Below are 27701 nucleotides of genomic sequence, written 5' to 3'. Positions count from 1 at the left end.
GCTGGAGGTGAGATATTTGCTCTCACTCCAAACCCGAGCTCCGGAGGGGAGGCTCGAGGGGTGGGAGAAAGGAGACCGTCCTCCCAGCGCTCGTGAGCCACTGGCGAAACGCACCGAATCTGCAAGCTAGAAAGCATAGCGTCCCAGACTGGCAGATTTCGGGCTGTCACATCTGGGGAAGTGAAAAGTGCCCTTTCATAATGTTTTCATGGCAGTAAAAAGTGCCGTTGGAAATGGGGCCCCGCCCTCCAGCGGGGAAAGAGCAAGTTCCCTCTTCTCCAGATGGCCTGTCCCAGGGGCGCTTCGCGGTCCGTTGCCGGACTTAGCGGCGTTCTGGGCAGGGGGGCTGCCTGCTTCCGAGGTGCCCGACGCGCTCGCTTCGCCTGAGGCGTGTGCGGGGGCGGAGCAGCTCTCGTAGGCGGGCGCCTTCGGCGAGGAGCAGGTATGAATGGCACGGCGGGCGGAGCGGGCTACGGACCGCCGATAAGACATCACCCACCAACTGCTCTCTCACCGCCTTGAATTCCTGGGTGAATTCACAGACAGTGTCGCCGAACCTGGCTGGGGATATGGGGAAGTCAAGAAAGCGGACTTTGTCGACTTTGCGCATATCAGCCAGGGGTGGCGCTCCTGGACCACTAATGTGGACATCGTCCTCCCCAACGCACACGCAGCGGACTCAGTAGTCCGAAGAGCTAAGTCGGCGGCGGTGCGAAGCTCGTAAGCCTGGGTTGGACCCACCCTCGTGCAGCTCGGCCAGCGCCTGCGCTTGGTAGCGCTGGTAGGTGGCTATCGCATGCAAGGCGGAAGCAGCCTGGCCCGCAGCTATGTAAGCTCTAGCTCCGAGGGAGGTAGATAACTTACAGGCTTTGGATGGGAGACGAGGCGGACCCCGCCAAGAAGAGGCGCCGCGCGGATTTACCGCCATCGCGCACTCAACCTGAGGAATCGCCACATACCCCCTGGCTGTTTCACCGTCAAGAGTGGTTAGGGTGGAGGAACACGCAGCACGAGCAGAAAAAAGTGCTTTACAAGACCGCGTGAGCCTACTGTGCACCTCCGGGAAGAAGGGAACGCCCCTCTAGTCGGTCCGGCCGCGGAGCTGGGGGATAAACCATCTCCAACCCACGGCCGAAGCAGCCCGGGAAAGCACGGCTAACATGTCCGTTTCAGGATCCGTAGTGACAGCGCTCACCAGCCCGAAGGGGGCGAGCGGGTCTGGATCATCATCGGACAATGAAAGCCCACCCTCCGATGCCGCGGTGGACATCTGGTCTCCGGTGTCATCGGGCGTAAGGGCTACCATCTGTTAGACGGATCGCTTCCCCCGCCCGAAGCTTGGATGGAGCGCTTAGAGGAGCGGGAGGTCCGCGGGCCCGTGGGCGACGGATTATCTCTCGCTGAAACCCTCAGATCTGCCCGAGTGCCCGCTGCAGAGCAGGGGACAACTGGGGTGGTTCACCCTTTTGCAAAGGCTAACCGCGATCTTGCGCAACAGTCATGGCATCGCAATGACGACATGAACTGCCCGCGAGCAGCGCATTAACATGCTGGACCCCCAGACATGTAACGCAATGCCCGCGCCCATCATCCGAGGACAGGAAACCACCGCATCCAGAAACGCACAGTCGGAGCGCCGTCCTGATAAGGACGTGCTGCACGACTGTGTTGCTCTTTCTGTGAAGTTTGCAACTTTATACGCACCGCTCTGGAGGACCGGACCCAAAGAACGCCAGGCAAGGGAGAAACCCAGCTCGACCGTCTGCCACTGCGTGTACACACTCTGGACCGGGAGAATGCACTCGTTCGCTCAGAATCGCTGGTCACAGCAGGAGGAACCCTCATCGACTCGATCAGAAAGTCTCTGAAGCGAAAAGGATAGCGTCTGCTGGCGCCAGGTGAGCTTATATACTCAGTTGATTGCTTATGCCGCTCACCTGCGCAGGCTTGCGCTGCCAATTCATTCTTAATTGGCCCGTTCAATACTCTTTCAGATGAGTAGCTTCTGAACCGAACCTCCCAATGCGTGGATTTTACAAATCAAATCCACTTATAGTGCTGAAGTTCCCCCCGAAGGGGAACTATGACAATGATCACTTCATGTAAACATCTTGTGCTTTATTCAGTGTTAAATGCTAGCAATGTGAGTTGGAATGCAGTTTATTGCCATACTAAAAGTAGCAGCAGACAGATCACCTCAGATCTTAAAAAATAAAATAAACCGTTTGAAAGTGAACTCATTAAACTGTTTGAATAGAACTTAACATATGAGTGATTCGGCATGTACATTTAATAATGTTAAAGAGGGTTAATATGTATTAAATATAGATTATAATTCTTAGCATTTTATGAGTGAGAGTATATTAGGGGTGTCAAAATTAATTGTTTCTTCGGTGCACCGCGATGCAGACGCGGACAATTCGGTATCGGTTCAGTAATAATCATAACCGGTTATTATGTACTGACGTTTTCTCTCATACTGTATCTCATACTGTATGCGCTCTGTCGTGAGGGAGGCGAGCGCGAGTATTTACAACACTCCAACGACTTAAAACTCATAAACTGTGCACAATTTCACGGTGTGTGTTTGCTGGATCAGTCTTTCACTGACATTTATAGTAGAATCCCCTATTTTACTGCGATTGAGAGAATGAAAGTACTCCATTTCTCTCTCTCTCTCTCTCTCTCTCACACCCACACACACACACTGTGGCCCATTTGACCTGCTGGCGTGACTTTTCTTCTCCTCTCGGCTGTTTTACAATGTTACCTCTAGATATAGACACAAGCGCATGTCTGCAGAGTTTTCTCCATCTTGTCTATTATGGATCAGCTCTGATCGCCGCTGCCGCCTCCTGCTTATCAGTATCACTCATCTGTGAAGAGCGCATGATTATATTTGTTTATATTATTTGCTAAATGCTGGTGTGATTTAAAGGTACAGTTCATATATCTGAATGTATTAAATGACAAAATTGTATTACAAATAGTATATAAATATTAATATATTCATACATTTTAATACAAGAATTGCTACTGTGAAGAAAATATAAAACTGTGTATGAAAAGCACCATCAATGCACCAAGATATTGAATTGAACCGAATCTATGGCATGATAATCGTAACCGAACCGTGAGACTAGTGTAGGTTCACAGCTCTAGTGTAATTCTGTGCTTCTGAATGGCTGTATTTAAATTTCTGTCATGTTTCATCTGGTGCAATTGACACCTGCATTCAGAGCCTTTCCCACCAAGGCAACCTGGGCTGCTGAAATATAATTGGCTAAACTGACATTGGGCGGGTTAAAATGACCAAAACAAAGACAGCGTTCCAGCACGTAATGCACATTTTCAAAGCAGAATAACTGACTTCAGCATTTTTTTTTTTTTTAGATAAACAAGAATGTTCACTTGGCATGTTTCTTAAATATCTGCAAACATATTATGCCATTTTTAAGCTTTAGAAGAGTCAAAAATGTACATGCAGCACCGTTAATTGGTTAAAAACTGGTAAAACCAATTATATTAATACTTAATATTACTGCATTAAGCAGAGGCATTTTATATTATCAAAATTGGACATTTTAGTGGAAACACTGAATGGTCCTAATTAATTTATACAGACATATAATATGTATACAGCATTACATATCAGCATTTAAATTAAATACAATGTGATTTATTGTCAATCAATGTGAACATAATATGAATTTTATGTTATGCTAAGCTTTCTATACGATCTATTTAAAAAACACCAAAAACGTCATCGAGCTGTGAGCCGAAGATAAATATACAGTACCATATTTTACATTAAAGTTGGCATGGGTAATTTCCTAATTTATTTCATAATATTTTAAAAATAAGGTGAAACATTACCTTGTATCATATTAACTAACGCAGTATAACTTTTTAAATTAAAACTTGCTGTAATTAAATCATAAACAATCACATTTATAACACAGTGAAGTTCAAAGCGGCATACACTAGTCAAGCCGAATCTGCCTTTGCCTTGATTCCCTCACCAAAGTTTCTGCATTGTCTTCTATCCGTCGAGTGACAGTATGTACATTTTAAACTAAATTAAAGCATTTAAATTGAAACATTAATTCTCAGTTAACCTTTTTTGTAGCTTAACAATAAAACAAACAAATAAAAGGTTACATTATTTATCTCTAAACCAGGGGTGCCCAAACATTTTTCTTATGAAGGGCCAAAATCCAAGCTTGATTGAGATATAGCAAACTGTAAAAAATACATAGAAAAAATTACATTGACTATATTTACTAATGCATTTAATCTTAGATAATTTTCTTTCTAATTGAAACAAGAATGTCTATTAAAGGCATTTACTAATCCTTCCTAATCATTTCCCTCTGGCAGTTCAAATCCGAGGATGCAAAGGGCCAACTTTGGCCAGCGGGCCCTAGTTTGGGCATCATCACTTCTCTAAACCATCTCCATCATTCTCCCTCTCTTCTCAGATGGGATGATGGGCCAAATCAAATGTTATCATGGGCCAACTTTGGCCCACGGGCCCTAGTTTTGGCATCTCTGATCTAGTTTATCAATCTTCCAATGCATCTGGATTTAGTGTGCCCCAGATCCCAATAAAACTTCAGAAAGCTTTCAATAAACTAACAAAAAAACATCATCTCAAATATTCAAGAGCATCTGAATGGAGATACCTTGCCATCTTAAAATAATGCAAGCATTTCCCCCAATTCATCTTAGTGAACTTTACACTTTAGATGTGTAAAAGCCAGCAGATTTTTATTTTTTTTCATCCTGAACCCAATAACTCAGTCTGCTGCTCATGATAACCACAGCGGGTTCAGCTCTAATTCAACATGATATTATGTAAGAGCATTATGAACTCATCTGAAGTCTGTTGTGGAAAGTAATCAGCTCTAAGGGCAGCAGCGTGTTCCTCCAGTAGTGTGGAAAAAGCGGGTGGCAGGCAGGATAGGGGGAGTAATGGCCCCGAGTTTCCCGCTTTCCAGTTTCGAGTGTGCGTGTGTGTGTTTTCACCAGGGCACATTGTCCTCATGTCTCTTTGCCTTTCTTCTTCTAGGAGCAGATTTCAGCTGATACAATCAACTTTACTGTGCACATATTGAAGGAATACTTAAAGCTATCCTTAAATCTGAGAAAATGGTGGAAAAGCCCAAACTCTGCAGGCAGTTCTGGATTCAACCGCTGGCCTGAAGACAAACACAGCTTTGCTGAGAGGAAGGAGGATGGAAAAGACGAAGAAAGAGAGGAGGGATTGAAGGGGTTCCCTGTCAGGGTGTGCCAAGGATTCCCTCAGAGTCATCAGGGCCTTTTCTGCACGTCTGGCCTAGGCACATTCCTGCGGCGTGACTTCACCCTCCCCTCACACATAACAAACACACACGCACGCACACACAAGTGCTTTTGTCGTCCTCCTTTAACTTCATCTTGCTCTACTTTTCCACCCTCTTTTTCAACTATCTTTCTCTCCCTCTACAACCACACAGTAAATGAAAACAAGTGGCAGAGTGTTTACACGGCAGTCAGTGGGAGAGGGGAAACACTTCCTGGAAACGGTTGCCAACAACACACAGAGTCTGTAACGTCTGCGCCCGGTTAAGTAGGAGGACGTTTATGAGCAGTGTTCAGAAGAAAGAGCAGACAGCAGCACACAGCGGGATAAGGTGAAAGTGTGAGGAACCTGAACTGACTCTCACTGTAACTTATTTCCGACATGACGTCTGTGTAGTCCGACTACGGTGTGATTCCTTAGTATACTGTGAAATCATACCTGTTAAATAACAGTTCTCGTATTTTATAGTTCACAGGAGTTTTCAGTTTATTTACGATTGTGAATTGCATTATGAGACCTTAATCTCTGTCAACTTTTAATGTTGAAAATTCAACTCTACAGTTAAACAAAGTGACTTTTAGTGACATTTTAGAAGCGACAAATAATATAATGTATAATAAATCATTTAGTGAGAAATAAGTCTGCAAAATTACAGAAAATGTACTGGCAAGGTTTTTGTAGCATAACATGCAATATCAACCCAGACAATATATCACTTTAAACTATTAATAGTGTGTATAAAATTTAGTTTTTCAAACTTTTTAAGGTTAAAAGCTGTTGGAAGAAAGATCAAGGTCCTATAATGCAATTCAAAAACATAAATAAATGAGAAAAAATAAAAACATAAATCACAAAATATGGAACTGCTAATTTACAGATATTTTTGACAGTATTGCATGTTATTTGGTATTTCATCTTGGTCAATAAAATAAATACTAATACATAAACAATTGCTTTTGATGTGTGTCACTAATGTTCTCATGGGTGTGCAAAAATACTGATTGACACTTTGACAAGCAATTACAGGGATAATAACAATTTGGCTGCTAGAGAGACACAAGTTCCAAACCTGCGTTCACACACTGTAATTATTAGGTATCTCTAAACACCCTAATCAGCTGCTTCCTGTATGTTTTACTGAGGTTGGAGAGAAATCTGCCAAACAGCTCTCCAGAGCAGGGCTGAAGACCCCAGGCCTATGATAATCGATAAACTCCCAGGGCCGTTTAAATATCAAAGTTGATTATTTAGCCGCACCATGTTGGTGTTACGTAACATCAAATTTTTTCGAGGTGGGTCGTTAGCTCAGCACCCACCCTGGAGGACCAAGACATACACACATGCACTACGGACAATTTAGCTTACCCAATTTACCTATAGCGCTTTTTTTTTTTTTTGGACTGTGGGGGAAACTGGAGCACCCAGAGGAAACCCAAGCAAACACAGGGAGAACATTCAAACTCCACAGAGAAATGCAAACTGACCCAGCCGGGGCTAGAAACGGCAACCTTCTTGCTGTGAGGCAACATTGCTACCCACTGTGTCACCCAATAAAATAAATATAGAATTAGATTGAAAAACACAAAGAATAAAACAATGGGTCTAGGACTGTGTTCTATTAATTGTTTTTTGATTGTTGATTGGATTTTGAGTTGCATAGGCACTGCATACAGTATGTCAACAATGGGATGTTTCACTGGAAGATCAAGTTACTTTGAATGAACATTATGAGGTTATTTTTTTATCCTAACATACGTACTGTATATGGAGTTGTGCAATGGATCCACAATGGATCATTTATTCATGCTGAATAAAGAAATTCATGCAGACTAAAATCCAGCTAAAAGCTCAATTAGATTTTCTAATTGAGATTTTTGAATAAAGATTTTCTTCTATTCAGAATTCTGCATTACTGAACTTTCTGCTAAAATCGAATAATTAATTTTTTTCCGGCTCAGTCCATTTATTCATCAGGTGTTGCCACAGCAGAATAAACTGCCAATTTATCCAGCATATGATTTACACAGCAGATGCCCTTTTAGATGCAACCCAGTACTGGGAAACACCCATACACACTCACATTCATTACAAACAATTTTAGCTTCCCCAATTCACCTACACTGCATGTCATTGGACTGTGGGGGAAACTAGAGCAACCGGACCAAACCCACGCAAACACGGGGAGAACATGCAAACATTACACAGAAACGCCAACTGACCCAGCCGATGCTCGAACCAGCAACCTTCTTGCTGTGAGGTGACAATGCTGACCACTGAGCCACCATATTGCACGAATTTACATATTCAAATTAAAATTAAGCAAATAAGTATTAAGTTAACCTTGAGGGCAGTAAAATTATGTCACCAAGACATTTAATGACTGACCATAGTTAGTTTTTTATATTTATATTTAAAATACAATTTAATACTGTGCATATAATTGATTTTAGGAATGCTACATTTACAGACATTATTCTATACTATGATTAAATAGACTATTTAAAAAAAAACCTGTCTAATGATACAAGTAAAATTTGCAGTCACAACACTACATTGTATAGATTGAAAAAATGTATATATTTTAATATTTTAATCTCCATTACTGTAGACTAAAGGGTGGAGACCCTCAATTCAATTTAAGACAATGTTTCTTATTATTATCTTCAACAAGGCAGATACCAAGTACATGACCCCAAATGTTTTATAAAAAAGGACTCGTTTTATCATTTTATTGACAAAATAAAATCAAAACGGCACTAATCAGATCTCCAGTACGTTCTCTATTTCTGTCTGTGCTTTTCAACCATGAAAACACAAAGTTTTAAGAGTAGTTGCCATGACCACCTGGCTCGTGGACATGGCTGGAACAGCATCTCTCTGTCAACGTTCACCCAAAATAAATGTTACGCAACATAAATCCTACTCTTGATTTATACCCACTTAGATTATCAACACAACGCTGTACTACCATAAATCAGAAATGACCCTCAATACATAAAGTCACTGTTTGAGTAATTTCATGTGAACTGAGGCTTATCATAAATCGACTGCACATTGAAGGCAGAAAGTAATTCTCTGCGTTAAGTGCCATTTACAAAGCAGCCATTAAAACACAAGTTCCAGACCTCCTTCAGCCTCTCAAAATAACTTGGAAGGAATTCTAATGCAGTCGTGCTGAAACTATTGACTTCTGCTCAAGATAGCCATAATGGAAACTGGAACGTAAAAGACAAAAGAGTTACTGTAAGTGCAAGTGTCCATTATTGTGAAAGAAAACACTCATAATGCACACGTCTGTGACTTTTATGAACAAAGAAGTGGTAAAAGCGAAATCCTACTGGACGATGTGTGCATGAACATAAACACCGTTATATTGAACTTGTAAAAGCTCAAGTTAAAGCAACAGTAAAAGCACCCAGAAAACCCTTGATATAAACTGCCATTTGCACTGACACGCAGGCTGCCAAAGTAGGGCTGGATGATTTTTCCAATATTACAGATGGAATCAAATGTAATGTTTTGACATAATTTTTAATATTATTAAAATCAAAGGAACAGAAGATTTCAACAAAGGTATCAGCAAATGATACAGATTACATAATTCCGTATCGCTTGACCTAAAATGTCACAATAATGCCACATTTTGCCTTCGCATGGGATGATAACTGTTTTCAAGGTATACGTTGGTTGCTTGTTACACGGGAGTTACGTTCTAAAAATAACCCGCAATAGGCAATATCAGCGAAGTAGTCTGCTTTATTTTTTAAAATTATTATAGATGTTTTAAGGCTACACACTTTATATACTTTTCTCAGACAGTCATTAACATTTTCACACTTTTTCCTCTCAGAAAAAGTATTATATAGTATTATATCCAGTATTATAGACTGAAAACCATTTGATCTTCATTTATTTATTCCGTAATGCCACCATATAGCCATAAACTTTTTGTGCGATGGTTAGCATCTTTCTCAGCCTCTGGGTGCTACAGCAGGTGCCTTTGAAGGTGCAGAATATATTTCGTGGACATAGTGGGGAGAAAACTTGCAAACATACAGTACAGCACTTTAGTCATGCTGCTAGTGATCGAAGATTTATGTAAATTTGGCAAGCTGAAGGCATTCTGTAGTGTACAGGAGACACGGCATAAAAGAGATTGATTAACAGTGGTCTACAGTCACACAGGATGCAGAACCCAAAGCACGGTAAAAAAAAAAAGCATGTCAAATTACACAAAAAAAATTGCAAAACTGTGAGGCCACGAAAAGTGAACCACGTTATAGCAAGAGACCACTGTAACGCAGTTTGGAAAAGTTAAGATTTTTAAACGCCACAATTTACTGCTATACTGTTCCTACAGTATATGTTCTTTTTTTTTTACTTTTTTTTAGGACAACAGTATCTCCAGCAGTAAAGATATCCAAAGATGCCATTTTAAATTTAAAAATCTGTGTTTGTGAAAATAATGAGAATAGCAGAAGTTATCATTTGATTGATTTAGCCTGACATGTTTACTGTTACAAAATATTTTAAAAGTTTCTCGAAATAAAATATATTGTGTTCAAAGGAGAAAAAATTACCCAGACATTTAAAAAGTAAATTTTTACAGCAGTAATCACAATACTGTCAAATCGTGATATTTTTATATAAGGTTATCATACCTTTAGAATCTTGTACAGGCCCACGCCTAATTTACCCAACCAGAGACAGTCGCACATTGGTCATGAAGCAACCACAATCCTCTACTTACTCATTACGATGACTGAACGATTTTAATGACTAATACAATGAATGTATAAATATAATCAACAAAACAAATGTTCTTTGATTTAAATTTGCAATTTGTGGTGCACTTCAAAAGAAAATTTTCTTAATCCAGATGGTTAATGACACTGTCTATGTTTATATTGACATCAGTATTTCAATTATTTACCTTAATCTGAATGATACAATAATGTGATTAAAGTGTTTACATGAGTTTTTTTTAATGTTTCTTTCATGATCCTGTTTTACATGTTATGGCACATAATTTGATTAACGTCATTGCGTAACCGCACTATCCACATTTCCTCCAGAGTTTCATGTAATTTTGTGTGTTTTATTTTTAATTTTTCAACTACATCTTCCCACTTTCACTTTCATTCAGGAACATTTCATGCATGCCCCCCTGACAAACGAGATATTGGATGCGAGTACGCTCGAACTGCTGGAAGAGGGATATCGCACGCCCTAGGCCTATGAAGAAAAAAAAAAACTTATCATTTCGTGATGCAGGTGTCTGTGGTCCCTAACTGACTCGGTAGGTGCAGAAAATTGTGTCAAACAGCCGAATGTGTACAGACTACGGTTGCAAAATGTAGCGAAAATTCTACACGACGGTAATAGTTTGATTGCTGTGTTTACATGTCTGTACTGCACTTCGATAATGCAACTAAAATCAGTATACTCAACATTTCTGTTTAGTTCAATTATGACTTTAGTCGGATTAAATTAATCGCTATTTACATGTTAGACTCTTTATCAGAGTATTGTCTTAATCGCATTAAAATCGGATTATTAGTGTCCATGTAAATGTACCCAGCGCTATTCAAATTATCTAGTAGTTATATTTAAGTTGACATTATATATGTGCTCTGCCTGCCTCATTTGAATAAAGATGATTTGTGCTCAACTCGCTTGATTGCAAACAACTGCTTTCACTCATGCTGCCAAACAGTCACTGCCAACTTACACTAAACCTGAGAAAGTTCCAAATACAGAACTTTGCAGAAGACACACACATATGTATGCAAATAAACACAAAGACAAATACAAGACGCAAACTGTGTGTTTACATACATTTCTTTACACCTCAGTAAGTAACTGTCATTAGTAAAGTGAGAATCATGGTGATATCCATGCCTAACGTTCAGTACTTTATAAATCTGGGATGCAGAGTATGAAGTTTACGCAAAAGAAATGTTGATTGATGAAAACCGGGATGTCATTATTTGACTCCTTCCAGCTTGAAAGAGGATTTCTCATAACACTGCATTAAAAATATAGATATACACTACTCACCAGAAATGATCATTTTATGGGACTAATTTGCAATTGTTCCTTCCTTTCTTGTGTGAGAGCCATTAATCTCTGGAATAGCACACGACCAATAGGGTTTCGTTTACAGTTCAAAAAACGGGTTGGATTAATAATAGAGATTCCCACTGTTACAGTACAATGGTGTTGGTTTAGCACACCTGAAAACAAGCATAACTATTCTCATGTAAATATAAATATATAACATATAAATGTTATTTAATTGTCTGCATTACGGCCAGCTCAAAGCTCTAACATTGGCGGTCTGAGGTGTTACGTAACAACAACACTGCTTCTCTCTGAAGAGGGAAGTTCTGGTCTCACACAAAGTTTCCACTGACACTGTACGGCAAACCTGCATACGTCACTCACAGGGATCCTCAGTTTAACAGAACAGCTTTCACATCTGCAACACGCATACACGACCAACATAAATCATCTCAGCTCAAAGAAACCCTGAATGAATGACTTCTGAATGTTTCTGTTTAAAAACACAGAGGATCAAGCACAGTTCAACTTCAGCAAATACATTACACACACACACACACACACACACACACACAAAACTAAAACAATGACAACACAATCTGTTGCCATTTTGCCATTTTTATGGTTGCATGTTGTCACGCTATGTTCTGGATTAGGTGTTTTTAGTGTGTTGTAGCATTTAGATTTTAGTTGAAAGGTAAATGAACCAGGACCCAACTTTTCAGTGATCTCACCCCACTTTTATACTGCACACTAGTTTCAAATGGCAGCATTCACTCTTATTCAAATGAACTGCACAATTGCACCAAAGTTGGTTTGAACTGAACCATATCTCTGTCAAATAACTGTGAACAAACTTAAAAATATATTTCATCTTCTTAATTTTATTTACACTCATGTTGTTCTACATCTGTAAATCTTCCTTTGGGGGATCGAACAACAACAACAAAAAAGTAAGCGATGTAAAGGTATGAAAATATAATCTCACAAATAGATTATAGTGACCAAAATAATCACACATATCATTTGTTAAAATTACCAAAAATAAACGTCACAAACAAACCTAAGGAAATAAACCAAATATTGTAATAAATAAACAAATTGTATCTGTTGTTTGAAGCTTCAATTTAAAAAAAAATTGCTCAGGGGTAGCTTAAATAATATGTCGGTTCTCTCTGGGTAAGAGATTCATCAAAATAAACAGCAAAAATCATTCCATGGCGTTCGAAAAATGTTGAAAATATTAAAATAAAAAGCCTTCAATCACATGGCTAATCTTTAAAAAACCTACATGTTTCAACAAAGAACTGCTTTCACCAGGGTAACGGTTTAAAGCTTATTCAAATTTTTAACAAACAACATAAGCATGAGTCCCTGCATTTTGTATTTGTTTATTTATGTTTGCATTTCATATTCATGGTGTTTTGTGTACACTCTATTGTCTGTGTTTATTTATACATTCATCTGTTTTTTTTTCAGCTTTGTCCCTTTATTTATCTGGGGTCGTCACAGCGGAATGAACCGTCAACTTATCCAGCATACTGTATGTTTTACGCAGCGAATGCCCTCCCAGCTGCAAGCCATCACTGGGAAAAGTTTATTTATACAGCAGATCAATTTTATTGTCTGATTCAAAGTATGTTTGTTAAACCTACACTTGAAAAAACTACCTCACAGGGATCCATGTTTTCTTTCACAAACACACAAAGCGTATTATTCAAAGCCAAAAAGGGGAAGTGGGATTTGACGTAAATATCAAATTGTTATTTTTCCAACTGATATTGCAATTTAATTTGCGATAATTTTATTTTTTCAATTTAAGCCTAATCTAAACACATCACACACTTTGAATCCAAGGAATACAACATATTAACATTTTTATTAAATGTTAAAATGAACACATTAATGGTTTGCTGTATATATAAACACATATAGTATTTATTAATTGTCTATAAATATACATTTAAATTACAATCTTTGGCTATTAACTACTAATCACAATGTTAAAGTATTCACTGTGAGTTATCAAAATCGTGATAAGCTATCAGGGTTTTAATAATAATGACACTATGAAACAGTAACAATATCAGTGATAATATATCATACCTTGAAACTGGTAAACGTGACAACACAAAAGAAGATATTTTAAATATTGGCAAGTTAATAGTTTTGGTCATAACAGACTTTAAAAAATATATACAATGTAGAATTTTCAGCATTGATTGAACTTTGCAGATGTTTGTAAAACAAACTGGAAAAAAGTTGACTTCATCCTGGGTTTCCAACGTAGGGTTAAATCAACTGAGCTATGCTTCCTCAACCTGACCTGCATATCTAGAAAATAACAATGGCAAAACAGACAGGATGGTATCTGAAAAAAACACATGCACATACGCTCATTCATAACACTAGACAGACATGCAGGAACACAGAGAAATTTCTATGTAGCCACCTAGCTACACAGCATCATGGAGTAAAAGAAAAAAAAGAGAAATAGTCTTTATGAATATGATTAATAAAAACACTACGCTCGTACAGGCTGAGTCAAATGAGCGGTTTGCCACAAGGAGGTGATGCTGTGTGCTGAAGTGGGAGGTGAGAATGAGAGCTGAGTGACAAGTTAGATGCTGATCACACAAACACACAGACACACGCACACACAAGATGTGCTAATGATAACGCTCTAGCCTCGGTTTACTTCCTTCACTCAGGCAAGCATGGCAACAAAAAGGCAATAAAAAGCGATATAGCTATAGCAGGGAATAAATAAAGACAAACTTTTTGCCAGTGTTTTTCTATGTTGCACAGTATTAGAAGTGTTGGAGTCAAGTAATTATTTACAGTAAAATATACCTTTCTGAAGTGATGCTTCAAAACACTTAGCATTTTACAGGTTTTGGTATGCATATAAAAAGCCAAATTAAAGTGAATTTGCAACAATAAAGATTGCTTTAATGCTAAGAGGAGCAATGGAAAAATGCAGCAGTTGTTAAGCAAGACGTTTCTGTGATTCACACTAGCTGATGATATTTTCTTGTGGTTATGCTAATACAGCAGGGCTACAGAAAATAGCCAAGCATACTTAAAACTGTTGAAACTGTTCAAAAATGAAACTCAATACTCATAATATAAAAGGGTAGTGCGATTAATCGAAATCGAATCGCAAGTTGAAACGCTGCAATTAGCTAATCGCAGAAGGCTGTGATATGATAAGAATTATTAAGCACAACAGGCAGTACAAAGTACAATTTCAGAGTTGTTTGCAGCTGAACTTACACCATATGAAAAATATCACAAAGGCACCAGGAGATAACTAACGCCATAACAGACAACTATTTGCTCTAGAGAAAAAATAGAGTTTAATTTCTGAATATTTATAAACAACTTTGAATAAAAGTTGGAGTTTATATCTTTTCTGTTCCTCCTTAAGCTAACACTCACTGCATTTTAGCAGTAAGAAGCTACGATACAGAATATTGAGTTGAAGCCTGATGACAAAATTAAATCGCAAATCAAATCGAAATCGCAATATCTGTTATAAAATAAATAAATAAACAAATAAATAATGAATTAATAAAAAAAGATAGATTTAGATATTTTACCCAAATCGCACAGCCCTAACGAATGAGACCCTTCTTGGCATGACAGGATGACTTTGTCATTCACTACTGTACAACAGGCTTTAGGATCATTTTGTACAAAAATACTTTACTAAACAAACATGCAAAAAAATTGTGACATCACAGACTTTTGAAAGTGTTGTAAATTATTTTCCAATTAATGATTTTAAACTAGTTCTGCACAATAGACTATAGGTTTCAGTAGGCAATTTTAAAAATAGATATTATAAGAACTACTGATAACTGTAATTTTTAATGGAAAAAGGTTGGTTTGCTGGTTGTACACTAAATTATCACAACTACAGGCTAATTGTTGTGTGTATGATCGGTGCCGGAGCACGCTGTGATGGAGAGGAATCCCGATGCTCCGTCTTGTGGACGACTTGTTTCAGCGCACATTTCAGAAGTTTTGTTTTGCGGCTTCTTTCTCCAATAGTGCTAATAAACAGAAGTGTTTATAACGTGGATCCAGCACATAGGCATTCAGCAGCAGCACTGGTTTGGCATCAACTTGTCTGTGTCAAACTGTGACCAGCAATATTCTTCTTTCATTTTGCTTCTTTGGCAAAATATGTCTGTAGTCATGTGTGGTAGCATGTGTTACCGTCACGTGTGTTAACAATGATGTTGTGCACATTTATGCTGGCAACTAAAAAAAATTGTTTAACTGATACCATTAATTGGCTAAAAATGCACCCTTTCAGTTAAAGGTAATTCAGTTATTATATTCAGCATCGATATTGCAATGTGATCATTCGCAATAGTCCCATCACAAGTATATGCAATGTTGAGTCTGGATTATAATTTATCAGTTCACAAGTGTTTTCTGAGGCCTGTAACTGTGTGAGGGTTTTAAAAGTATTCAGGCCTAAGAAACTGTCTCCTTTTTAATGTTGACAAATTAATAACAATTGATTTTATTGAATTGTTTATAACGAAGACTATGCAGTATTATTTTACATTTGATTATTCAACTACTGTATACCTGAATACAGTTTATAAAAACAATAAATTTATATTTATTTAATTTGTATATTTTTCTTTATTGAATTTATCTATGCTTGTAGATTGTATTATGTTTTATGCGCTCATAAAATGAGCGCATAAATATCTAAAAATGATAAATTCTTTACAATAGTTATTCAACTTATCAACTAAAATGGTTTTCATATCACAATATTTATTTCGGAATAAAAAAGTATTGCAATGTTAGATTTTTTCCAACATCGACCAAAATTTGACCGAAAGTATTAGACAAACATTTTTAATACTATTAAAACTGTTCTATTAAACACCAAATTTCCAAAAACATGACATTTTGATATATGAGAAATGAATTTACTGTAATTAATGAAATGCTGGTCATGGGTATTGAACAATAACCAGTTTTAAGGTTTACCGCGGTTGAAAAAGTCAAGATTTGAAATCAATTTTTGCAAAAAAATTTCTGTTATACCGTTCCCATGGTATATGTAAAGGTTTTTTATGTTTTGTAAAGAAATCTGTGTTTTTGAAACTAATGAAGAGAGCAGAAGTCTGACATATTTACAGCTCCAAAATATTATAAATGTTTCTTAAAATAAAATATATTTTGTTCAATGGAGAAAAAAAATTTTTTAAACCCAGACATATAAAAATAACTTTAAAGCATTAATCACAATATCGTGAAACCTTGATATTTTGATCCAAGATTATCATACCATCAAAATCTTATACTGGACCAAGCCTAGAAGGTTACTGTATTTATTAATCTTTATAAAAATGTTCATGCTTACTTCCGAAATGTTCAGCTAACCGGTCCATTAAATGAAATTAATAAATACAGCTTTTGATTGACATTGAGATTAACATTAATAAATGCAATATTCCAGTGTTAGCTCTAAACCTATCGTGAACTCTAAAAACAGCAGAAGGTTAGCAGGGCAGGCCTACAGAAGTTGGAAACACGGCACTTGTTGTCATGAGCACAACCACAAAGAGAACCGAGAAATTATGATAAAAATATCTTTCAAACTGCTTATAGCATCGCTTGATCAAACCATAGGGGAGATTCTTCCATTAAAACCAGCCAAAAACTATAATAATAATAGTTAAATTGCAAATTTGAATAAAACCCACAGCTCACATTGTGGACTTAAAGAGCTGCTGTATGAGTAATGAGCATTTTAGTATTCTAGTCTGGTGTAACTGGGGACTTCTGACAAGGAGGAAACAAAACCATCCAAGCATAAGTCTGCAGTTTCACACAGATGATGTGCCATTCCAAACAAACATAACTATAAGCTTTCCTATGATGCACTGTGAAAATAAGAAAGACAAAAGAGCAGTAACATAAACAGGGTCCTCTGAGAATGCCCACAGGTCAGTGTGTGCCTTTCTGGTGTGTACATGTCAGCCAGTTGTGTGTATTATGTACAGTAGCAGTCGTCTACCAATGCCAGCTGCCAGCCAGTATGGCTTACAAAAACACAAGCATGTGCAAACTCACATACAAAAAAGGGCGCGCAAAACTGCACCACAAAGATCGAAACCCCCAACAGCTGAAAGTGAGAAAGCTGTATCAACAACATCTCAGCAATATAGGTAGTTACAGTGTTTACAAATACAAAAAAGGACAGTCTGTAAAAATTAACATCCTTTCAAGTACTGTATGACCACCAATTTTAATTACAGCAAATGTAAACCTCTATACTACCTACTGTACAGTATCACATTAAGTTTTGTGGAAAGCACATACCCAGCTAACAGACAATGAGTTTAACCCCAGAGGGTTCAATCCACCACAGTTACAGCAACATCTAACCATTGGCCTCTTTTTACACACAGATGAAATAAATGCATAATAGATAACCTCATTTTAGCACAGCGCAAAAGCAAGCTGTATAGCTTCTTCTGTGCTAATTGTTTGCCCTACTTGTTTAACAGACTGGCTTTTTTTATCATTCATGAAGACGGGTTTCCTCATTCTAAGGAGGACTGAAAGAATGGAGGAGATGGACGGAGTATGCAGTCACAAATCCTTAACATTAAAGGGAATCAATTTTACAATGTTTACAAGACGTAAAATAAGTCTTTGGTGTCTCCAGAATGTGTCTGTAAAGATTCAGCTCAAAATACCCATCAGATCATTTATTATACTCTGCTGCAAATGTCAAATATGGGGTAGGCGGAAATTGTAACTGTTTTTTTGTAACTTGTGCCTTAAAATGCAAATGAGCTGATTCTCCCTGCCCACCGTTATAACATACGTGTCTGCTTCTCCTAAGTAGTGGCAGATAAACAGCACAGTGACAGAGACAGTCATGAATGAAGCTGAGATTCGGTTTACGAGAATATAAAGTAAGATTATACCAGATTTAATGTCCACAAACTGAGACTGCAGTTGTGTGCTTGAATCATTTTCATTTATAGTTTTATTGACACTATGCAGCTGTGGTAATTCTAGTGGATATGAATTAGATAGCGGATTTATTGTCTTTTCTTTATTACAAACATGCACTGTTTTAAAAATGTTTTAAACTTGTAAAACTAAGTGCAGCTGATGACATTTACGCAATAAAGATACAGATGATGATGTTAAAATGGGATTTACTATAGGATAGGACAATGAGAAACTTTAGCTTATGAATACCTCTACTTACGAATAACTCTAAACCCCATGATAAATTATGAGCAGTATATAATGAAAAGCAACATAACCCAGCTAATTTTCCCTTTACCCTGATTAAAATTGACTTCATTGGTTCATTATTCGGTTCTCTCCATTAGGGCACAAGTAATCGAAATCGACATTCAGAACCTATAATCGATCAAATTCTCTAAGGTAAATTTTTTTTAGGAAAATTAATTTTCCTACCGCGTGTGGAGTCATGTGACCCCACTTTGTTTATGCTGATTTAAACTTTTGAGTCGAAGGCATGGGTGTGGTCTGGTGCAGCCTTTTTGCGCACCTCTCAAAAAATGTAACTACAAGTCGCATGTTTGCACTATGAAGAGGATTGAAAGCTGCAGAGATGCCTTGAGACGGCATATTTTCCATTACAATTAAATTATTATTTACATTAAAATATTTGTTTACAGAAGATTCAAGAAATGTGCTGCTTAAAATATTATTTACAGGATATACAAGGATATAGAAGAGATAGTGCTTATTTTGTACTTTTAATGTGAAAAACATTGAAAATAAATAATTTTGTTACCAATATTGGTTGGTTTAAGGCAATGTGTTTAAATTTCAGTTGTTCAATGTTGATATTAAATAAATAATCATAGATAGTAGATAGTGTGTGTTTCCTTCAGTAATTTTAAATTCAAGTAGTGCACCCTTCATTCAGAAATCTCTCACTTGTAATAGTTCATTAATTGTAATCGAGTTTAAATGTTCAATTAATCGAAAATTTAATTTTAGGCCAAATCGCCCAGCCCTACTCTCCATTGTTGTTACATAATCTCATACAGTATAACATAAAGAATGATGTATAAAATTGCATTGACTCTAGACAACAGATTGTATTTTAATATTTTTTTGAGAACTGCTTACGTTCACTTACAACAAAGCCCTTTTAGAACAACTTAGAACTAAATTCTATAACCTTAGAATAAAATATCTATCTCCCTTGACACTCAGTAGGTAGCACTGTCACCTCACAGCAAGGTCACTGGTTTAAGTCCAGGCTCTAGCCTATCTGTGCTGAGTTTGTATATTTGCCCCATCATCTGCATGGGTTGCTCTGGTTTCCCCCACAGTCCAAAGACATGCTAATTGGCCATCTAGAATGATTATGTGTGGATTAAGAACGTGTATGTGTGTTTCCCAGCACTGAAAGCTCAGGAAAAAAAAAAAAAATACCAGAGTAACTGGTGGTTCATTCCACTGTGGTGACCCTGATAAAACAGGAACTAAGCTAAAAGTGAGTGAGCATTTTGTAAATGCTAGTTAGTGATCTCATTGCAAGAAATTCACCCATTTTGAACAAACGATTTTTAAAACGCCTCATTTATAAGGGTTAAAGGTGACGAAGTAGTGTGCAAATTTAATAAATCTCTAGTCAGATCAATTTCATCACCAGTGTAAATAACTACACAGGAACCATTGTTTTAATTCAAATTAACGAGCAAATGAAAAATTTCTGTTAATTTAAAATGTAATAATTAAAACTAAATTATTTTTTGTTATTAGATTCGTTTTTAAGAAACAGTTCACACAAAATTTTATTGTATCATTTGATGCCATGTCTTGTGTGACTTAATTTCCTTAAAATATAAACTGAGATATTTCAAATGATGTTAGGAGCCAAACTTTGTTTAAATATGGGATTTTTATTGTTATTAATATTATTCTTATTTAACCTTTTTATGTGCTACAAAACATTTCTTTGGAGGAACATTCTTTTTAGCCAGAAAGACCGCTGGCCTGTAACACTCCTTTTAAGGAAGTCAAAATATACAAAGAGCAAAGTTCAACTGCAAATCTGTTTATATTTGTATTGGTAAGTTATGCTAAGGCCTGTAGAATGTTTTAGTCATGTATCATTTCAGGGAATGTCGCTACAAATCATATTCAACTTCTACAAAAGGATTTCCTGCAAAACATAAATAGAGGAAAGTGGAATGTTTTCTGATGAATAGTTATGTGGGATTTCAGATGCATCATGCAAAAGTCTGTGCCAGAATTACCTCTGGGGGAAAAACATGTGGGTGCTAATATACAATAATGATTAATGGCTTAATGGTAAACAAAACCTCCTGTCCGCCTGCATTAACAACGTGGCAGCATGTCAGAATAATCTCAAAAGGGTTTGGAGCATTTCCCACCCACACGCACACACAAAACAAACACACAAGCTTTGCACAAAAGCACTCTGTTGCATACACAAAATGCACATAAACAAGGCAGCGAGACGAAATATGAAAATAAAAAATGCATCTGAGCACACAGGCAAATTCCTAAATTACTTCAAATAAAACAAATGTCAAAAAGGCAACATGGGTTTATCGCAACACCTGACACTTCATAGCATCTTGTCAACTTAAGATAACTCTTGTGTGCATTTAGAAAGCAGAATTAAAGTGCATTCAAAGATAAATATAAATACACTAACTGCAACAAGGTCAAAGAGGAAAGGGTATTCCCTGCGGCATTCAGCTGCATGTCAAACAGGAAGTTGATTACCAAAACCGAGAGAGACATCAGCTACAACAAGATGTTACTTTTTCCATTAAGTAAAATTCGACCTCAGGCTGCTGTAAGGTCTTAACCAAATCATGTTACAAACAACTCTTGACCAGATATTAACAGCCATGCAATTATTCACTCTTTAATGTTTCTGTGACTTGCATACTGTATATGTATGTGTATTGGATGTTTATAAAGCAGGAGTTGCTGCACAAAAGGTTTTTTGGATTAATAAAAAATAAAGGTTAGTTTAATGGTGATCAGTAGTTCCATGACAAGCTTTTACATTACAAGAGATTCTTAATAGTGTACAATAAAAAAATCATTAACTGAAATGTTCTTCTCATTCAATCGATAGTTCATCCAAAAAATGAGCATGTACTCGCAATTCACTCACCCTACATTGGTTTAATGAGTTTGAATTCTAAATTTGCATTGAATTCACAACAGGAGATTTTAAAGAAAGTTGAAAACCTGCAACCACCGACTACTATTAGTAGAAAAAAAAAACTATTACAATGGAAGTCAAATTTCTTTAAAAATTTTCTTTTTTCAATAGACGCAAGAAAGTCATACAGATTTTGAACTAGGATTGCATGATTTTCCGGTACTTTGGTAGCACCATGATACTATGGCTCCAAAATACTGATGGTGCCACTGTAGTCTGTAAACGGTAGTATCATCATTACAGCTCAACAATAGTTAATGTTGCATACTGTGGCTCTAAAATACTGTCGGTGCCACATAGCCTGTAAACGGTAGTATCGTCATTAATGGCTACTTTGGTAGCACCATGATACTATGGCTCCAAAATACTGACGGTGCCACTGTAGCCTGTAAACGGTAGTATCGTCATTAACGGCTCTACAATAGTTAATATTACATACTGTGGCTCCAAAATACTGATGATACCACTGTAGCCTTTAAACGGTAGTATCGTCATTAACGGCTACTTTGGTAGCACCATAATAATATGGCTCCAAAATCACTGAAGATGCCATTGTAGTCTGTAAACAGTAGTATGACTATTAACGGTTGGGGGGAAAAAAAAATCACTTAAATGCTTACACATTTGTGCTGGTAAATAATCAATTGACTACTTTATTTTAATTTCATTTTAGCTATCTGCATATGTGTCGTAGTTTGCTGCAGTCATGACAGATCATATAGTGTGATCAAAGATTGATTTATTTATTTTATTATAGCAGTAACAACAAGAGTCACAGTATGTACAAAAAATAGAAAGTCTGTACAAATAATGTTTTCAATAATAAGGGAATTCTGAATTGAATTCAAGTAATATGAAATAAAAAAATATAGAAGTTCTGACAATTTGCTTTATTTCATAGATTTGAATAATGAATTATTACAGTATCGTGATTCGATTTGGGATCATGATACTTCAGCTGGTATAGTATTGTGGCCTGGATTTATGGTATAGTGACAACTCTATTTGGAACAAGTTATTGGTGAGTAATTGATAACAGAATTTCTGTTTTGGGTGAACTAAACCTGTAAAACAATTTTGAAAAAAATAATTTAAAAACAGTTGACTAAAAAGTTCTTTAACATTTTAAAGCATCACGCCAAAATGGCTCTTCAGCGGCACTGCTGTAAAAAAAAAAATACTATTTTAGGAGTGCTTATTTTAAACAGTGTGGGTATAAATACCATTATATCAGTCATAAATATGACCTCCTTCATAACCCTAGTGTGGGGTTATCGAGAGCAGTCCTGTAAGACAAAGATGCTGAGTGTTGCTGAGTGTGTATGTAATGAGTTAATGAGTCTGTCGCATTAACTGACCCAAGTGGAAAGTCATGGGACATTGTGCTTATGCAGCAGGAGAGTCTGCAGGGAGATCAAATGCAATGGGAATTCTTTATTAATTGCTGATGTCTTGTCAAGCGCTGTCACTAGTGTAATAAATTACAGTTGACATGAGATCTCTGTATGCTCATTTGGAAATTTCATGTTTCAATTTGAATGACATGCACTTGGTTACTCTATGAGCAAAATTAATGACGTGCAATTTTTGTAAGTTTAATATGACTGGAGATGTGGAATGACTAAACAACAGCAAGCTAAAATGAGAGAAAATTATTATTTTTTTAAATGTCATGCACAAAATGTATTCCTTTTGCACTGAAAAGTGTTCAGAGGCACTGCTGTCAAGTATATTATAGATAGGCAATTGAACGTAAGGAAAACTGACTGGAAAAAAAGTGAGTGCCAGAGACACCTTTTCAAAACCATGACACATAGGACAAGCGATTGAGACTTTCACACTTGCTGTGTCATATACTACAGTCAAATACTCAACCCTCATATGAGGCACAGCTGTAAAATAAAAAAATAAAGCTTCCAGTGTCATCATTTCAGGAGAAAAATTAAGAGCACACAAAATGTTCATACAAGAATTACTCTCTTATTTAGTAAATACACCGACTGTGCCACAAATACAAGCCAAATCCATAATGAAATAGAAAGCAAAACCAGATATATTTACTACATTCTTGCATCACGAAAAACAGCTTTTCTGAAACCAACAGTAGTAGGGCAACGTAACCTGATGCGCACTGTTTCTAGTACCTGAACATTTTTTAGAGGAAGTAGAAAACAGGTTTCTCAAGTTCTATAATACTAGTTACTGGTACAATATCTAGCTCATTATCTATTGTAACAATATTTCCTTTTGAAAGGCTATTCCCCACATGTGCCTTTGAGCCAAAAAACACTGAGGGTAAAAGCTGGTGGCTCTGATAATAAGAGCGGTCTGAAATCCTGCAGGACTCCTGCATCTGTCTCCAGCATAAGACACCTCAACAGAAGGTTTTCCACTCTGAGGCTCACAGCCAGGTACATCACAGAGTCCAAATCACTTTGCATTTGCCTGAATTCAAACTAGAGGTAATAAAAAGGGGTGAATGGAAAATGTCCTATAATAAATGAGAGCAAGCTAGAATAGATATGACTTCATTCTTATGCTACATTAGCAAACTATGCAGGAAATAATGTAGACACATTTATCTCAGAGTCAGAATTAATTATGGCACACGCTTTAAAACAAAGTGGCTAATGATGTCAAGGTTACTGTGTCAGTAAAAGTGCAAAACTTAGAGACTGTGTAGTAATCCATCATTCCTAAGATCTTATCAGCAATGTGCTACACTAGAGACCTCACCTCACCTAACTGGATTCTACAGAGGAGATAAAAAAACCCTACGAGGGAGGCAACGGTTATACAGAATAACTTTCTTCCGCTATAGGAAACGCGTGCTCTGCGTAAAAGCAACTCCACCGGCACGGGTAAACACACACACAGCCATGTAAAACAACACGAGAGTTTACTCACCGTTCGGTCCATATTTATCAAAATTATTTTTCACTTGTTCCAGCGTGAGTCCAGTGTTTTCGTTCACACCGAAGTTTGCTAAAACTTCTGATGCAGATTTAGTGTGGGCGTTTTCCATCTCGAGGAACTGTTTACTACGAGCACTTGAACGGCATGTATTGGTGACAAATGACAGCGAGATCGCGGACGGGCTGTGAGAAGTGGCCAAATGTCCACCGAGGTGCTTTCAGACTGCCAAGCGGAGGTGGTAGTCTGCGCGGACGTCCACCTGCCCCTTCTGCAAGCCGCCGGTTTGAGCCCGTGAGAAGCTGCTGCTCTGTGACTGACTGGCGGAGCTCGAGCGATGTGGATGCGCGTGCACGCTGCTCTGAAGGTGCGCGAGGTTCCCGCCTCTTTTTCCGTGAGCTCGCGTGTTTGAGCGCCGTCCGCGAGCGCTTATTGGCTCGCCTCACCTGAGAGAAGAGAAAGGCGACTCGATGTGTGCGTATGAAAAAGACAGCCCGCCGTAACCGAGAACTGCGCCAGCCTGATAATACCCCGAGTCTCAGGAGGAGAATGAAACGATGAGCAGTTTGTCGTGGATGAAGGAAGCTCGTGAGGTGACTGTGAGTTCCTCCAAACGCGTCATCTGTGAGCTTGAGAAACCGTCACAGCTCAAACTTGTCAGTTCTGATATCTTTCTAGAAAATATTAACTATTAACTGGCCGTCATGAATGAAAATAAGTACCCACGATGGATACTGTACTTTGGCATGAACAAAAAGTTTCAGCGTTTAATGTACAGTGCCTACACCTTTAGGAATATGCAGCGTTGTGCATAGACAGTTTAGAGATTTAGTTTATCTTTATATTATATACCACTCACTCACTGCTATCAAAACATCTCATATTGCAAACTGCAAAATTATCATCTAATAATTCAAATGTGTGGCATTGAGAGCTGCCGCCTTACAAGAAAAACATTATTGTTGCAGCATTGAACTGCACAGAGGGGGAGATGGATTTAGAACAAGGTGCTCCAGTTCTTTCCTGGCTCATAGTTTCTCATCTGTCCCTGTGCAACGCCTATATATAGAAAATATACACTGCTAAACTCGTGATAAAACAAGAAACTTTATAGGCTACATCATCCTTGCCCGCAGAAGTGATAGGAGATCATTGGGAAAGTGAGGTAATGGTTAGGTCAAATCTGGCATCATAAATGAAACTGGCAGCCCCATCTGGCTAGACTTTTCACCTCTCAGACTGTTTTCACACTTAGTTTGATAGCTTGGTTTGAACACGAGTTCAGTTACGCCAACCTCCCCCAGTCCTCGCTGGTTCCTTTTCAGATTGTACTTCTGGGTCATGAATAACCTCACTCCAAAGTCAACTACAATGGTCAAACAAAAGTTCTGCAGCAGTTAGGGTCATGTGATTTACAATTGCGGTTTACAAATGTTTACAAATTTATTAGGATGCAAATCTTGAATATGAATAAAAATATAAGCATGCCATGAACACACCTTCAATTCAGAGTTTTTGGAATCATGGATTGTGACAGATATTAAAGTATTTTTTTTCATATTGTGACGCAGTTCCAGAAACAGACTTTTAAATGAGCAAACACATGGCTTGTTTTTACAACCGTGAGCTGAATGTACGTAGTAAAGTAGGTATTTTATTCAGAAAGATTGGCAAATGGGATTTAGAAGAGTTATTGCAACCAAACAGATCCTCCTGCTCCCCATTTCTGTTAGTTATCAAAACTGACAGTTGGAGGGGCGTGGTCAAGTATGATAGCCACACCCATTACCTCAAAATCACATAATCTGATGAATTAACTGAAAACAAACAAGAAGTGCATTTTCAGATTTCAATTAAAGATTAGAAGGGCAAACAATTTTTATTTCCTAATGACATGCGCGAATGTATTGTTCACCACAAAACTAGAAATGTGAGCTAACAAAAGATTTTTGATAATCAAAAAGATTATCTTTCTTTAAAATATTTAAAGTAACATTGAACTCCCCTAGTGGGCCCTGTATGGTCCCTAAATTGAAGACCAGTGGTTTAACGTTGGAGAGTTGTTTGAAATATATATGACCAATGAAATCTTTAATACCTGCCGTAGGGTGGTTTTTGCAATATTTTTGGGTATGGGGGCATATACTCAAACAGTAGCAGCTACTACTGTATGTTTAATATACGTTTAATACTGAAACAATAACAACTTGGGATGAGAACATGGTTGGGATGAGTAAACCATGTTCACAACTTTATTAATTTATGGCATTAGACTTTTTGCCAAACCTTGTCAGGTACAGTGATGAAGTAAGAAAAAAATTGAACAGTGATGAAGTTAGAAAAATTCAAATACATTTTTTCAAGAGTTCACACTTATTTATTGCTTGATATTAATAGCAGGTTTGGCATGCTGTCCCAGGAGAGAACCCTGAGCTTGGAGAAAATTGAGCCCAGGGCTTCTGGCTGGACAGTGACCATGTAAGGGGGTACGAGATCAGGTCTTAAGAGCTCCCCCTGGTAAAGAAGGAAAGGGAGGAGATGGGGTGGATAAGGGTTCATTCAGAAAACGAATATAACGGCGTAAAGCGCGACAGGCTATTTATTGTGAATTTTGAATAATCCGATTGGTTTATTAATGATTTCAAATAAGAGACCAGCTGCAATTAATCATATCACGTGCTCCTCTTAAAATTAGCTTGTGAAACTTTACTTCTAAGAGATTCACTGTTTCAAAGTGACAATAAAAAAACATTACTGAGGAAATTTGCTGTATAAAGCTAAATGTGCATCATTTAAAAAAATCTTAATGCAACATATAGATCTGTATTGGACAAAGAGTAAAGCTGTTTTAACAAAGCTCTCTCTGAGAATTCTGTAATACCCTACTTTAAACCCATTGCTTCTGGAACACAATGTGCTTTTGAGGACTATATTTATCTCAAAATGGCCCAGGTCTCTTTCCACCTATCCAGGTCATAATCAGTACAGGAGCTCTGTTTAGAAATAAGCTTTGGTGTGCTGATCTAGGACCAGCTTCCGCCGCAGAAAAACCTTCATCACTACAGTATGTTCAGATAATAAGCAAAGGGTGACGGGCATGTACTCAATAATGGTGTTCTCAGCAGTTACACTCTGGCA

At 37.5% G+C, this 27701-nt stretch overlaps 1 protein-coding gene across 2 annotated transcripts in view; it reads right to left on the bottom strand.

Moving 5' to 3' along the window:
* The window catches only part of atp2a3 (ATPase sarcoplasmic/endoplasmic reticulum Ca2+ transporting 3), a 101470-nt gene extending 76525 nt beyond the window's left edge, over positions 1-24945 (bottom strand). For both annotated transcript variants that reach the window (XM_009301580.5, XM_692016.11), the window contains exon 1: positions 24558-24945. In XM_009301580.5, the coding sequence (XP_009299855.1) occupies positions 24558-24675 (118 nt within the window). In that variant the 5' untranslated portion in view covers positions 24676-24945. The remainder of the gene's footprint in view (positions 1-24557) is intronic.
* Positions 24946-27701: the final 2756 nt, after the last annotated feature.

This window comes from Danio rerio, chromosome 5, assembly GCF_049306965.1.
Source record: "Danio rerio strain Tuebingen ecotype United States chromosome 5, GRCz12tu, whole genome shotgun sequence".
NCBI lineage: Eukaryota > Metazoa > Chordata > Actinopteri > Cypriniformes > Danionidae > Danio > Danio rerio.
This window is presented reverse-complemented; position numbering and strand designations above follow the sequence as displayed.